At 32.9% G+C, this 14,368-nt stretch overlaps 1 protein-coding gene across 1 annotated transcript in view; it reads right to left on the reverse strand.

Annotated features, from left to right (window-relative positions):
• The window catches only part of LOC142349194 (uncharacterized), a 196,559-nt gene that overhangs the window by 27,954 nt on the left and 154,237 nt on the right, over positions 1-14,368 (reverse strand). The window contains exons 29-32 of the mRNA XM_075400605.1: positions 13,073-13,426; positions 6,747-7,052; positions 3,738-3,901; positions 3,098-3,251 (exon numbers count right to left, since the gene is read on the reverse strand). Coding sequence (XP_075256720.1) covers positions 3,098-3,251; positions 3,738-3,901; positions 6,747-7,052; positions 13,073-13,426 — 978 coding nt within the window. The remainder of the gene's footprint in view (positions 1-3,097; positions 3,252-3,737; positions 3,902-6,746; positions 7,053-13,072; positions 13,427-14,368) is intronic.

Below are 14,368 nucleotides of genomic sequence, written 5' to 3' on the forward strand. Positions count from 1 at the left end.
AAAAAGTTGACGCCTGTTATTCAGCTCTAAGTTTTTAGTCTTGCAGATGAGTTTGAATTACAATAAAGTCGGCCACCGACCATTGTGTTTTTTACGAAATAAGTTGAGTTATTTGTAAGGAGAAAAGAATATAACAGAGGCTTTGCTGGGAATTATCTAAAATCTGGGACAAGTTGTATGACATTTGCAACTCTCATTTTGTTTCTTTTCCACTTGCTTATGTTGAGTTCCAAAAATAATTTCTGTTGTTAGCTGGCTTCCCCTTCGAAAATGTTAATCTATTTCAACATTCGGGGTCAAATTTTTAGTTCTCTTCGTTCTTTTTTTAGACAACTGCGATATATAACAATACTTTCTTACTCCAAATACCTGTCCTCAGAACGTCTTTGAAAGAAATTTCTCCGACAGTTGGGTATTTAGTTTTTTTTTAAAACGATCTTGAGCAATGTTAAGACCATAGTTTGCCATCAATTTAAGGGAGTATGTAAAAAATCGTAGAATGTTTGGGGAATTTGACAGCTGTTATTTTGTTCCTTATCCACTACCCCAAGACGAGACCGCAGGAAAATTGTTCCCCTAGCTCTGAAACCAAGTTCGAAAGAAACTTGATGACAAAAACACGCCAACCTCTGACCAAAAAAGAATTTGTTCTCCTTCGTATCGCAGTCTTTAAAGAGAATTTCATTGATAGAGTAAATCATATAGGGATAACTAGTATTAAAAACTTTGCTCAAAAAATGTTTACAACAAGCTTAGAGGAATTTGCTCTAAGTTCACGGATGTCACTGACAAGCTATGAATCATGTTTGGAAAATTGTTTTCTCAGTTTGCGCAAATATTTGATCTTATTTTTTTTGCTAAAAATGTAAAAGTGCATTAGGACGACAGACACTTTTTGGGAGATTGGTTACTACTCAATCCAAGCCTATTAAAAAGCAAAAATGTTTTTTTTCCGACTTTTATCTCATAGTTTTCTACATTTTCTGAATTTTTTGAATGTATGTAATTATTGGAATCTGATTCATTAGAAGGAAGTATATCCCCCCAGGTTAGCATACAACACAAATCAAACTTAATTTCATTTCAAAGACTCTAAAAAATTGACCAATATTCATTGACTCTATGTCTGCGTGAATTCAGCAGTTTTTTTATATTATGGACTGAAACAAGTGTTAGAACTGCATATAAAATTCCTTACAGGAGAAACATACAACTTTATTATCTGGAGTCTAGAGCGAGATAACTCTAAGTTTCAGAGAAAAAAGGTGTGAGCTGCAAATTGGAAACTACTACTCAAAAAGGCGGAGACCGGACGCGCGGGAAGCGAGCCCGCATGCCCGTCAACTAAGTTTAAATTCTGAGCGCATATTGAGCATTTGCATGCATAACTTTATTGTCCTCAGTTTGATAAAAAAAATCGTCATCCATTTGATTTGAAATTCGGGGTGGGGTTATTTTTTGGATCACTGTTGCGTGCGTGCATTTTTAAATGCTATAGAAAAGGTCATTAAAGTTATCTCATGGTACCAGATTACGGACACAAACTTAGCCTTTCTTAGATAGAGACATTAAGGGTCTTATTTATGGTTTCTAAGACGGCCGAACCCGGTTGTTACTCAGAAATGTTCCTGCTGTTTTTGCTCAGGATTCTTTTTTTTTGAAAAAAAAACAGTGCAAAACTGCCATCCAATAAAATTCAATCCCATCAAAGCTAAACCTCAAAGTGATATCTATTAATATCGTCGCAAAAATAATCAATTCAAAAATGAAATCCAGCGAAAGAAATAGAATGAGCCACAATTGTCTCGTCAGTGTTATCCTATTTAACAAAAAAGGTAAAATTGTCTTGACAGACAAAAGCAGAGGAAGTTCAAATGCACTGTTTGAAATCTGTAAAACGACGAAAATTTAAAGTTGGCACAGCGGTAGAAATAGTAAGAGATCTAAACTCTATATTTTCGATTATCTTTTGTAGTTATTTGGAGACGTAATAAGCAAACAAAAAAAATCAACAATTTAAGGCTTATTAAAGCTTTAAATCATCAGCAATTTAAAAGAAATGTAAACTAGAAGAAACAAAACTTTGAAAACAATTTCTCAGGATTCACTGAATTTCACTTTTGGAAAGATTTTAATCGTATTCAGTATTTTAGTTTTGGCTGTTTTTATCTGTGATTTTCTCCTATCAACAGGTTTTTTAGATAGCATGAGAATTATATATCATATGATATCATAAATTTTGTTCTTTTCATACCAAGTCTGTCCATTAAATGCTGTAGACGTCTCTCTAGTTTTTACCATCTCAATGAGCGTATGTGAGTGGACATGAAACAAAAACTTTGTAAGAAATGCGCCGAATGTGTAGATAAAAAAATGAAATGAATGTTAAAATGCCGAATGTTAAAAATAGGATGACCAGGTTGAAAAAATTGAATGCTGTTCTACAATTATCAACGCATTTCTTTTCTTACGTTTTTAGTACCCCCCCCCCCCCCGTTTATATGACTGCCACTTTTAGATTATCTAGCACGTTAGCATTTAAGAAACACATGCATTCGAGGGTTTAAAAGTTAGCTGCCCATTAAATTCTGGGGAAGAGAAGAGTTGCAATAATTTTGGAAGGATTTTCCGAGCCGCGTATTGTCGCGCTTATTGGTTCTTTCAACAAAATTTACACTTCATTAATACTTTTGTCAAGTTTTCACTTTTTCTATACCCGGCCGGGGGTTCATTTCATAAGTGCCCGGTCTGATGTTTGGCACAACGACAAACTATTCATTTTTTCGCTGGTGTGAAGAAAGATAACTTTCAAAAGCAACAGAAGTAGAAATCAATAACTATTTTGAACAAGCTTCACGTCAGAAAATTCATAACTTAATTGTAAAAATTATTGATTGCGTTCACTTGACGTGAGAAATTGAAAAAGGAGGTATAATCTTGGAAGCAGAGGATTTAGGCAAGTTTTGAGAAATCATGTTATTTTTTTTCTTAAAGAAATCCATAAATTGTTTGCAAGTTTTGTATATTGCATTTACCAAACGTGAAAAGTTTGAAAAATTGAGAAAATAAGGAAAAGTTTGAAAGATTAACGTATTACCAGTGAAATTGTGTGAGGCATATAATGAGTCAGAATATCTGGTGAAGTTTCTTCCATCAGCTGTGATTTCATTCCCCACTGAGAACAGCACATCTGCACTCTGATTGGTCTGTGCTTCTGATTGGTCCACGCATATCACACCAATTGTCAATGCCTGAAACACACAAAGGCTGAAAAATGGATCTGTTTTTCTTAGAGCTGATTATGGGAAACCATGCGTTATTGGTTATCTATGTTATCATATCATATCTTAAAATAGCACAGTTGCTCCTAAGGAACTAAACAGTGAGAAAATCTGGGTCTTGTCAAGGACAAGTTGACTTTTGATCGATTTCGAGGAAAATGCCGGCAAAACAAAAACACAATCAATTTTCAAAACCTGACGGAAGTAATCGACTTCTCAAAACCTTTTATAGCAACAAAACAAGCGAAACAAAACGAATCAAATTTAATTTTACTTTAATAATACACAATCAAAATAGTCCTAAGCTTCCCCCCCCCCCCCTATCCCAACATAATTCATTAACAGGTCTCTTCAAATAACTGCGTAATATAATAGCACTTGCCACTAGGCTTGCCAAACTTTCAATAAAGGAATATTACTTCGATAACGGAAATCAAAAATTGACCAAATTCTAACTTGATTTCGACTAATTGTGCCAGTTCCTTTGTTGACGCCAGACTGTTCCAATTCCACTTTGACTGTATTCCAATCTTCATTGCTCACTTGGTGTTCCCAAATGAAACACATCCGAAATGAGTCCTTTATCAGTGCTATCAGACTCACATTGGGTGATGTCAGGCCTTATAAAAGCAATAAAAGAATTAGTAAATTTTTTTAGAGACAGATCATTTACAGTTTAATTTCTCAGTGCTTTACATTTAGCAAACTTGTCTCAAAAATGTTATTCCAGTTCTAAGATAATTTTATGACTTAAGAAAAAATTAACTGGCCAAAGCAATCGAAGGTAGCTTTAGTCAGCAAAAATGTTTGAAACGATGTATTATTTTTTTGAAACAAAACGAGTTTTTACCGAAAAAATTTAGTTTATTTAATTTTTTCCATTTTGTAAAGTAATTGTCTAAGACTTCAAGGACTCATAACAAAATCCATTTAAGATTTTCTGATCATTATCAAAGCTCAAAGCATTTTCAGTGTTACATTTTCAATTGTTCGAAAAAAAAGCATATGGAAACAAAATTAGCTTCTATTAAAAATTCCAAAAGTTCCAAAAACCGATGTTGTTTGTTTTGTTAATGCTACGATATATTTTTTCATTCTAAGTAAAAAATATGAAGTGAATTAAAATTGAGAATGAAATAAATTGAAATTAAAATAAATGAAGTAATTATCAATGTTGGCGCCACTTCAAATCAGCTACAAAAGCCATCAGACAACAAGAAATAACGTTTGAAACTGAAAAATACTGAAATTCGTCAGAACTCAAAAATGGTCAAAACTGAAAATTTTTACAAGTTGGGACCGAAATTTTGTACACCCCCCCACCGATTTTTGGAAGGGACAACCTGAGCAACACGAAGTAACGACACACGGTTAGGGTTACCTCTACGTTACTCATGGACTCAGCGAACATTATTGCAACAGACCCACAAGTGTGGCTATTAGCATTTAAATGGTGCAAAAGTGGCATTTTTTGATATTTATTTATTTTTCGTTAATTTTTTTTAAGTTGTTTATCTTATGATACTTTAGGTGATCATTAAAGGTCAAAAACCGTTCATTCGAGGCATTTAGAGCCACGTAATAACCATCTGTGCTTATGTCAACAAAAGCAATTTTTGCAGTAGTTTGACATTTATTATGTAAACAATGACCTAAATCATTTTCTTGATTAACCAATCAGAAACAAGTAGTGATTATGATATAAATGATAAATATTCGATAATTTACTTTAACCCAATTGTTTGAATAGTGAAACTGTATTGTATTTAGAACCCTTAGAAACTGTTATACAGAGCAGTCGGCTCTCGGATTGACTAAAATTTGATTATTTAACAACTTTTGTCTCTTTTGCTAAGTTATGCTAGATCTTAAGAACTTGCCAGTTCTAAGTTAGTTGAGTTTACTTGGCGAGAAGTTAGCAACAATACAAATTACAGAAGCCTTACAAACAACAGAACGAGATTGAACATAGATTATTACTAAGGATTTTCTTAACTTCAATCAACAAAATTAAAGTTACAGTCCTTCAATACGTCCGAGCGACTGATCAATTCTGCGAGATCATTAAACAATCGGATTCAAAGAAGAACCAGGCTTGCCTAAAGCTTGAGAACCAGGGTGTGATATATCGGTTCCGTTGAGATTCTTGAACAGTCGCAACAATCAAGGTCTGGTTGCATTAAAATTTGACAACAAGCTCTAATCAGAATGAAGATTTTTGGAAGGTTAGGGGTGACTCAATCGATCATTAGAGAAAGTTGGCTTCAGATATGTAACAGATAATTTAAGTTCACACTCGACGCAAAAAATCTGGCTATAAGAGAATGAAAACATAACTGACTGACGTCGGACAAACTGCTTTCGAACAACGAACACTTGGTTTCGTCAGTAGACTTCTGCGTTTTATGTAGGCTTGCTGTAGCTTAATTGAGGGGTGCTAGTGTGAGCATGTGGTGTTTGTTAAGATCGGGATGGGCGGGGCGGTGGTATTGTGTGTGTTTGGGTCAAGTAGAATTAGGTGAAAGAGTAAGGAGTGAAAGACAGTGCGGTGGTTTAATGGTGGTGTGGATTTCAACTTCACAAGCATAAGAACAGTCTTTTATGCCATGACTTTTTCGCTTAAACAATTGGGAACACTTTGAGACCAGTAAAACGTTGGGCTCCAAGAGATCTCATTCTTCAGGACGAAAAAATAAGTAGTCAGACAAAAAAACGATCAGAGGAAAGTTTGGCAGTACTATATATTACACAAGACCAGCAGCACTAATTTAATTGCTACAATGTTCGCTTAAGAGCAATTAAAATTTTTTTGAACGTTTTATCATTCCAAAGCATCCCGGGTCAAAATTTGGTCGAAAAAATAATGTAAGAATTGCGGTGAAGAGCGGTGAAAAAACTAATTTTCACCGTAAAGCGCCCGCATCTTTTTGCGATGAGTGCGGTGAAAGCAGTGAATTTTCGTAAAGTTTGCGATTTTTAGCGGTGAATTTTTGTAAGATTTGCCGTTTTTAGCTGTGAATAATTTTTTTTACCGCATTCACCGGATTTCTTACAAAAAAGAAACTCACTTACACGGGTTGGAATCACTCACTTCCTGCATGAAAATAACTTCTTATACCACTGCGCCATCTATCACTAACTTCAATGCTATTCCTTGTGAATTTAAATCCGATTCAAAAAACGTTATTGAAAACAAATACGTAGAATTTTTAAAAGAATTGCAGATTTTAGCGATGAAAAAATATTTCACCGCTAACACCAGGAAGCGGTGAAAATAAAAATTTCACCGCTAAAAACAACTGAAATTGGAAAAATCTTGCAATAACTTGCAAGACTTGGTTATGATTATGCATAATCTTAAAAGAGTCCTGCATGATTCTTGTAAGTTCTTGCAAGTTCTTGCAAGGCCATTGTCTAACTTTTACTAGAGAAGGGGAGGGGGTTTAAATTGGAAACTTAGCATACCCGTTTGGAAATAACCGTCGACACTATCTCTCGAAAGTTGATACGAAGAACATGCGTCATCAGCAAATGCTGACAACTTGTACAGAATTCCTCTCAGTAGAGAACTCGATGTTCCAGTTTCTGAGTAGCCAGATCCACTGGCTGTATGATTGTATTCCTCGATGAAGTCAAAATCTGTCCCGTTCCATTTTGAGATCTTTACAACATAGCCTTCGTATTCTCCGGGTAAGGTGTTGTTTGTAATTGTGTAGTTTGCAGTGAAGTTAACCCCATCTGTTATCGTTATGTTTTCCGGGGCTATCGGAACTAGAAAAAAACTCTCACATTATAAATATAATTTTTGGAATTTAAAGATAAAAGTTGAAAGAAGTTGTAAAATATGACAATAAAATGCTGTCAAAATGCTTTAAAAGTGTAAAACGCTGGTCACGTACTTTCTAGTTTTGTCTATCACTTCACAGTTTGGCAAAAACAATCGGAAAGAAAATAGCTGAAAAAAGATAAAAAAGAGCGAAGAAGAAACGTTTAGTTCCTATAAATGACACCAACCAAAGCACGTAGTGAATGAAATTTGAAAACCATCAGTATTTGACTTTTATAATTTCGATTCAGTACTGAAATAGAAAGAGTACCGAGCCATGGGCTGATTTGATTTCAATTTTAAGCTAGGACAAGATATATTCTTCTCTTTCTGACCCTTTTCTTTCTGGCAATTTTCTATAACGAAGTTTACAGTAATTTTGCGATTTTCAATTCACGATTGCATCTTGCAAATAATCAAGCTAATTGAACGAAAAACTGGCAAGGTTCTTGCAAACAATTAAAGAACTTGCACAATTTTTACAAGGGAATTGAAAAATTTGAAAGAAATTTGCAAGCATCATGGGTCCGGTATGTAATCACATGCATCAGTGATTCCAAGATCCTGAAAGTTTTCCAATTAATCGATCACACAGGGTCAGATTTGACTTAAGTATAGTTTCAATTGATAGAGGTCACAATGTTTGCGAATCAAACAAACAACATCCTGGTATCAAATATATGTACAAAAAGAAGACAAGTAATTTGATTGTTTTGTAAAAATAAAAAGATATCAAAAAATATGAAACAAAATGAAATGATAAATCATACAAGATAGGAATTGTTCTAAGCTAAATGTCCGTGAGAGATTGTTTTTTTTAGCCAGAGTAAAAAAAAAATAGTCAAGTATTGAATGGAGAAGCGAAAATAAGAAGTTTTAGTAGCAATTTTACTTCGATAACTGGTTTTAAATCGAGCGCTGATTTCAGCAGAAAATGAAGTAAATAGAAAGTAGTACTTGTCAGGCCGCAGTAATAATTTATTTCAATTATAAGTAACCAAACTAAAGTTTTCAATGAAAGCTGACCTATTGAGTTTCAATTAATTTGATCAGAAAACAATGTTAAATAAAATTAATGAAATCCGCCATTCAAATCACAGCTCCACTGTTGTCTTCGCAAGAATCGTGCAAGATAACAATTTTTCTGTCAAATCTTGTAAGATAACTGTTTCTAGAAGGATTTTGCCAGAATCTTGCAAGATACCCAACCACTCTTGACTGGGGATGTTTTAAAAATATATGACCCATATGTGTGAACATTTTTTATTAGAAAGTGTTTAGAATGATGAAAGATGAAAGATGAAAAATTTCTAACATATGCTGTCACTAAATTTTTGCTCTAATGAGAGAAGTTTTGTTTAACCGGTAGTTACCGATCAGATTACATATCACTCCAAAGAGTCATAGGGGTTGATACCATTTGACGAAACATTGATTCTTAAATAACTGTGATAATTGCACCAACGTCCTTGCTCGTTACCAGCTTAATTCGCTGCTTTGTAGCTACCAGGAATGTAATGAATTTTCTACAAAAACAAGATGAAGAAAATTTCAAGTTAAATTTTCTGAATTAAACTCAGATTACATAACAGGAGAGCAATTAGACGTGGTTTTTGAGCAAATTTCTGAAGTTTTTTATAAGGCAACATAATTGCTCCTCAATTTTCCTGTAACTTAAACAAACTCTGAATATGGATGTCAAACTTTAAAACCTGCTTTGAGGACGGAGAGTTTTTGACATTTGTTTGATTTTTGCGGATTATCAAATGTCGCCAGAAGGCAATATGTCGTTTTTTTTTTCATCTGAGATTGTCACTGGCATATTTTTCATTTTAAATTTTGCCTTCGTAATCTCCAACCCAGGTTGACCACCTTAGACGAAACTTTGAAAACTTACTAAGACTTATACGGTGCCGTAGAAAACTTACAAAACTTTGTACGGCACCGTATAAGGCCGTAATAAGTTTTCTACGGCACCGTATCCAGTTGATGTAATTGCCAATTTCTAAAGTCTACCTTCCTAAAATTGGTTTTTTAAAAAACGATTATCTCATACAAGTCATTTTTTCAATAGTTTTTGGCACTTTTCACATCTATGAAAAATTAAAAAACTTAGTACGGCGCCGTATAAGGCCGTACCAAGTTTTGTAATTTTTCCAAAGTGTTTTTTCACACATTAATTTGCTCTGCAGGTACACATAACGGTCAATAATTTTACCTTGAATTAGTTTGAAATAGCAAAAACCTGTTACGCCCCTTGTGAGGCCGTATTTTAAACAATTATTTTTAATTTTAAACAAAAAATTCAATCCACAAATGGTTGTTATCAGCGTTCTAACTTTTAAGAGGTTTCCTTACTTCAAATTTCAATTATAAAGAACACCGTTCAAAGTTTACTTAACTTTGAATAGACATTGATGTTGGTTGAAACTTAAAAATTTTCTATAATTCTACTAGTTTTGAAATGAAGAATCACAATTGTTTCTTTTTTAAATAGATGCAGTCCTTTTTTATTTATGCAGTCATTTAAATTAAAGGACCCTTAATTTTCTTTATTATAGAACTATTTAGTTCATAGAATCATTATATTTTCTTTATTTATAGAACCATTTAATTTACAGAATCATTTAAGTTTATTTATTTATACAACCATTTATATTACAGAATCATTTAATTTTTTTTTCATTTATACAACCATCTGATTTATAGAATCATTTAATTTTCTTTATTTATGAAAGCGTTCAATTTATAGAATCAACTTATTTTCTTTATTTATGGCACCATTCATTTTTTACAACAATTAAATTTTCTTTATTTATAGAACCAGTAACTTTATAAAATCATTTAGTTTTTTGAATTTATAGAACCAACAAGGCGGCTCGGTAATGTGCGATTGCACATAAGGTTCCGACCCCGCTCATCCACAATTTTGGCATAATTGTCTACCAAATGAGGAACAGATAGAAAAACACATAAAAATCAAGTATTTTTTTTAAAAAAAACTGTTGTATGAACGAAAAGATAGCCTCCAAAGCAAATAACTCAGTGGAGTAGAAAATGATGCATTAGATTGATGAGATATGCCGATATTAAGAAAGCGAGCGAAGACGAACGGCAAAATCAAACAACAACCACAAACAGTATGAACAAGGAGGCTCGGTAATGTGCGTTTGCTCATAAGATTCCGACCTCGCTCATCCACAATTTTGGCATAGTTGTCTACCAAATGAGGAACAGAAAGAAAACCCCAAAAATTCAAGTATTTTTCAAAAAAAATTGGTGTATGAACGAAAAGATAGCCTCCAAAGCAAATAATTGAGTGGAGTAAAAAATGATGCATTAGATTCATGAGATATGCCAATATTAAGAAAGCCAGTCAAGACGAATTGCAAAATCAAACAACAACAACAAACATTAATTACGTCAAAAAATTTATGTCCGTTTTCAAAAACAAAACTTAATAACAAAGTCAAAATAGCGTCAGAGAAAACTGAAAACAAACAAAATAACGTGTAATTCACCAGAAAAAATGGTTATTCACCAGTTCATAATAAAGCTTGGCAACAATTAGATAAAAAAGAACAGAAACTTTAAAGTTAGAAAGTTCGCTGATTTTTTTTAAAAAAAAAACCAATTAATTTCAAGGTAATGGAAACCATAAGAATCAACTAAAATATCCCATAGGTTTACAATTACCAATTAATCTATAGAAGGGAATTAGGAACTCTTGATATTCAATTTTTTTTGCAGTTACAAAAAGAACAACAAATAGACAACAAACTAAAAATCAATTAAAACTTGCCAGAAAATGCTCTGGAAGCCGTAAAGCCATACTTTGGCCCCCAAAATATGTTCGATTGCACGTTCCCCGAACACCAATAATGTATCTTTTGGCCGCTCAATTTTGAAAATAAGCAACAATTAGACAAAAAAGAAAAATTGCAAAATTATTTAATACTTATTTTTTTTCGAAAAAAATTTTTTTCCAAAGACATGAGAGCCATTAATTACAATATGAAAAAATTGAATAGGTTTGTTAATTGTTCGAAAAAAAACCCTTGAGGCCTGCAACTATCCGAAACATGTCTTACGTCTACAAAAAGAACGTCAAATATGACAAAAATCGAAAAATAATTTACTTTTTTTTTTTGTGAAAAACCCGTGTCGAAGCCAGTAAATTCATAACGAATTCTTTAAAACATTAGATTTTGTGACCCCAATCCCTTTTGACACCTTCCCTTGACAAAAAAATGTCATCTTTAAACTTTAATTAACGTTTCCAGGTAACAAACAGACCATAAAAGGAACAAAATTGCGAAATTGAAATGTTTTTTTTTTTTCATTTTGGAAAACAATTGTTTTCAAAGTCATGAAAGCCATTATCTATCTTCTAATATCAGAACATCGGCTCATCTGCTTTTCTAGAAGAAGCCAATCAAACCGGGTCATTGTACAGGAAATTAAAAACGACTAAAAAGACAAGGTAAAAACGACAGTTAAAGACAAAATTAAAAAATTCAATTAAATTCTTCGAGAAAGTATTGTCGGTAAAGAACCACAATCAATATCTTAAAAGATTTAAATATTATCAATTGTGCGTTATTTTGAATGCGAAAAATGTGAAATATGAACTGACAATAGCGTGATAAATTGACAAAATTAGAAAACATGAAAAATGGGCAAATACCTAAAAATTAAAAATAATTTGTGAAATCTAGTAGTATCAAAGCCCGAACACCATAACTTAAGACGTAAAACCGCAATAAAGATCAAACTTGTTGAATTCAACAGAAAGAAGGAGCACTCTTTGATTGCTGACACTAAGCTAAAAGTTGACCAAAGTAAGAGAAAAATGGAGGCAAATTTCAATTAGCGATTTTTTATTTAAAAATCAAAAATTTTAAAAATGAAAACAACCATAAGCTTTCAAGCAATCAACTAGATAAATTAACTTCGAGCTTATTGGGAAGCCAATAGGACCTATCACTATTGAGCTTTGATTTGAAATGTTCTGTTATTTAAATAATATAAAAAAGATCGATTTTTTTTTATAAAAAACCGACTGATGACAAACCGAATTGTTTATGGATTGTAACGGCCAAGATTGGTACAGAACTAGTCCCGCTAATGTTGATTGTCCATTATGAATATTTAATTTTTGGAACGTCATTGATATAGATATTTTGTTTGTTAAAAAATCAAAATAAATGCTGCGTTTTTGATAATCAACGAATAAAGTTAGCAAAAAACGGCAAAGTTTTATTTACAGAGCACTCTCAACGGAAGTTGAAGTGGAATTAGCCCCTTTTTCAGTCTACAAAGATTGTGTTTGTGGTGTTTGGGTGTGCACTTCCTGCAAATTTAATCAGAGTGGACTAAAGAAACTTATTTCGTGCTGTTTTTGATGAAAAAGTCTGATTTTTGTGAAATTTTTAGCCGGAATTCGTGACAAAATATCAACGAAAATAGCCGACAATGTATTTTGTCTTTAAACGTGAAATCAGCAACATTTTCATGAAAAATTTTATTAAAAATGGCAAATTTTAGTCAAAAATTCCGAAAAAAGGTGAATGAAATCAACGGATTTCACTCTATTTTCTCGAAAGTTTAAACATCGATATCTCCCTGTCAGAAACGAAAATAAAAAAATCTTTTTACTTCCATTTTCTACGCTGGACAACTTTTCTATTGATACTAGTCTCAACCCACTACGATGAATATATCGATCGGCTAAAATTGACTGAACAAAAAAAAACCCATTTGAGTATATAGTTCCTCCCCCCTCAAGAGGGGTCGGAACAATAATTGTAAAAACTAACGCTCATTTTTATTCTTTTTCCACATGAGGTTTCGGCCGTATGTTTGTCTGATGATATTTTAAACTAGAACGCTATCTTTCGAAAACATAAATACTGCTTCAAGTCAACCATCGCTGGACACGGCAAACCAAAACTCCCCAACTTACGTGGGCAGAAAATTCCAGAAACAGGGCCGCTAGATTGCTCAGATGCCGAATCAGTGTTATTCCTGCAGAAAATCTCCTCAAGTGTAATTCTATATTGCTTTCCAGGTATCAGAGATGACAGAATAAGGTCAACAGGTTGTGGAGTCCAGGTGTCCGGGGTAGTTATTTCACACTCGTTGTTGGGTAGATTGTTTCCAATAATGTCTGTGCAACTTGTGCTGCTGTGATAGAGCGTCGGTTGCCAATTAATGCTGATTATGGATGTCGTGAAGGCTATAGAGGTTTCATTAACTGAACTGATGTCTGTAAGGGTGAAAACTCCGAACGAGGCCGTGATCAAAGGTGGCGGAGGAACTGAAGTAAAGCTATCTCTATGATAGCGAAAACAAAACAACAACCCAGGTTGACCTCATTATTGAAAGAGTTGAAAAATAAAACTTCCTTTTAAGCCTTCAATGAAAAATACAGTCAGCTTTGCTTTATGACAGAGTCGTAATTTTATTAATATTATAATATGAAATTAATAATATGAAGGTTCTATATGATAAAACTTCTGTCAACTCATGAAACTATTTTTCAATTTTGAATATTGACCACTTCAAATAGAAGAAAGAAAACTTCGATAACTCTGGAAATGTGTTAAAAAATAATGGTTGTTAGATATAATAGAAAATTAACACATGAAAAAACTCTAGTATTCGATCGTTTGGTTTTAACTCATTGGAAATTTTCTGCGCACATTTTTCCATTAACGCATAAAATTTTTTGGTAAGCGAATCTTGAATATAAAAAGTTGCAAAAACTCAAAACAAAATTGAAAGACATAGCTCACCACAGAAAAATGTATTTAAAAAGATCTATGTCTAAAGAACAGAAAATTAAGTTGAAGTAAAAATTAAATTGATTAACAAAAGCTTTAAATAACATTAACGGCTGATATAAATTTAACTTTCATCTTTTTTAAAAGTTTTTGAGCGTACGATAAATGTTCCTCTACTAAACCTTAATAAATTTCAGTCTTTCACATTTCACTTTAAAAATATGTATGAAAAGCACAAACTTAAGTTGTGATAATATTTTTGTTTATCAATCAAACCCGGATTACAGTAACATAGTAACTCAGCGCTGAATAATAGTATTTCTCAGTCTGTTGTTAGATAAAATAAAAAATTAACACATGAAAAAACTCGATATCTGTCGATACCGTATCTTGAATATAAAAAGTCTCAAAAACACAAAACAAATTTGAAAGACATAAACAGCTCAAATTGATCAACTAAAGCCTTAACTAACATT

This window comes from Convolutriloba macropyga, chromosome 11 (assembly GCF_964194025.1).
Source record: "Convolutriloba macropyga chromosome 11, txConMacr16.3, whole genome shotgun sequence".
NCBI lineage: Eukaryota > Metazoa > Xenacoelomorpha > Acoela > Convolutidae > Convolutriloba > Convolutriloba macropyga.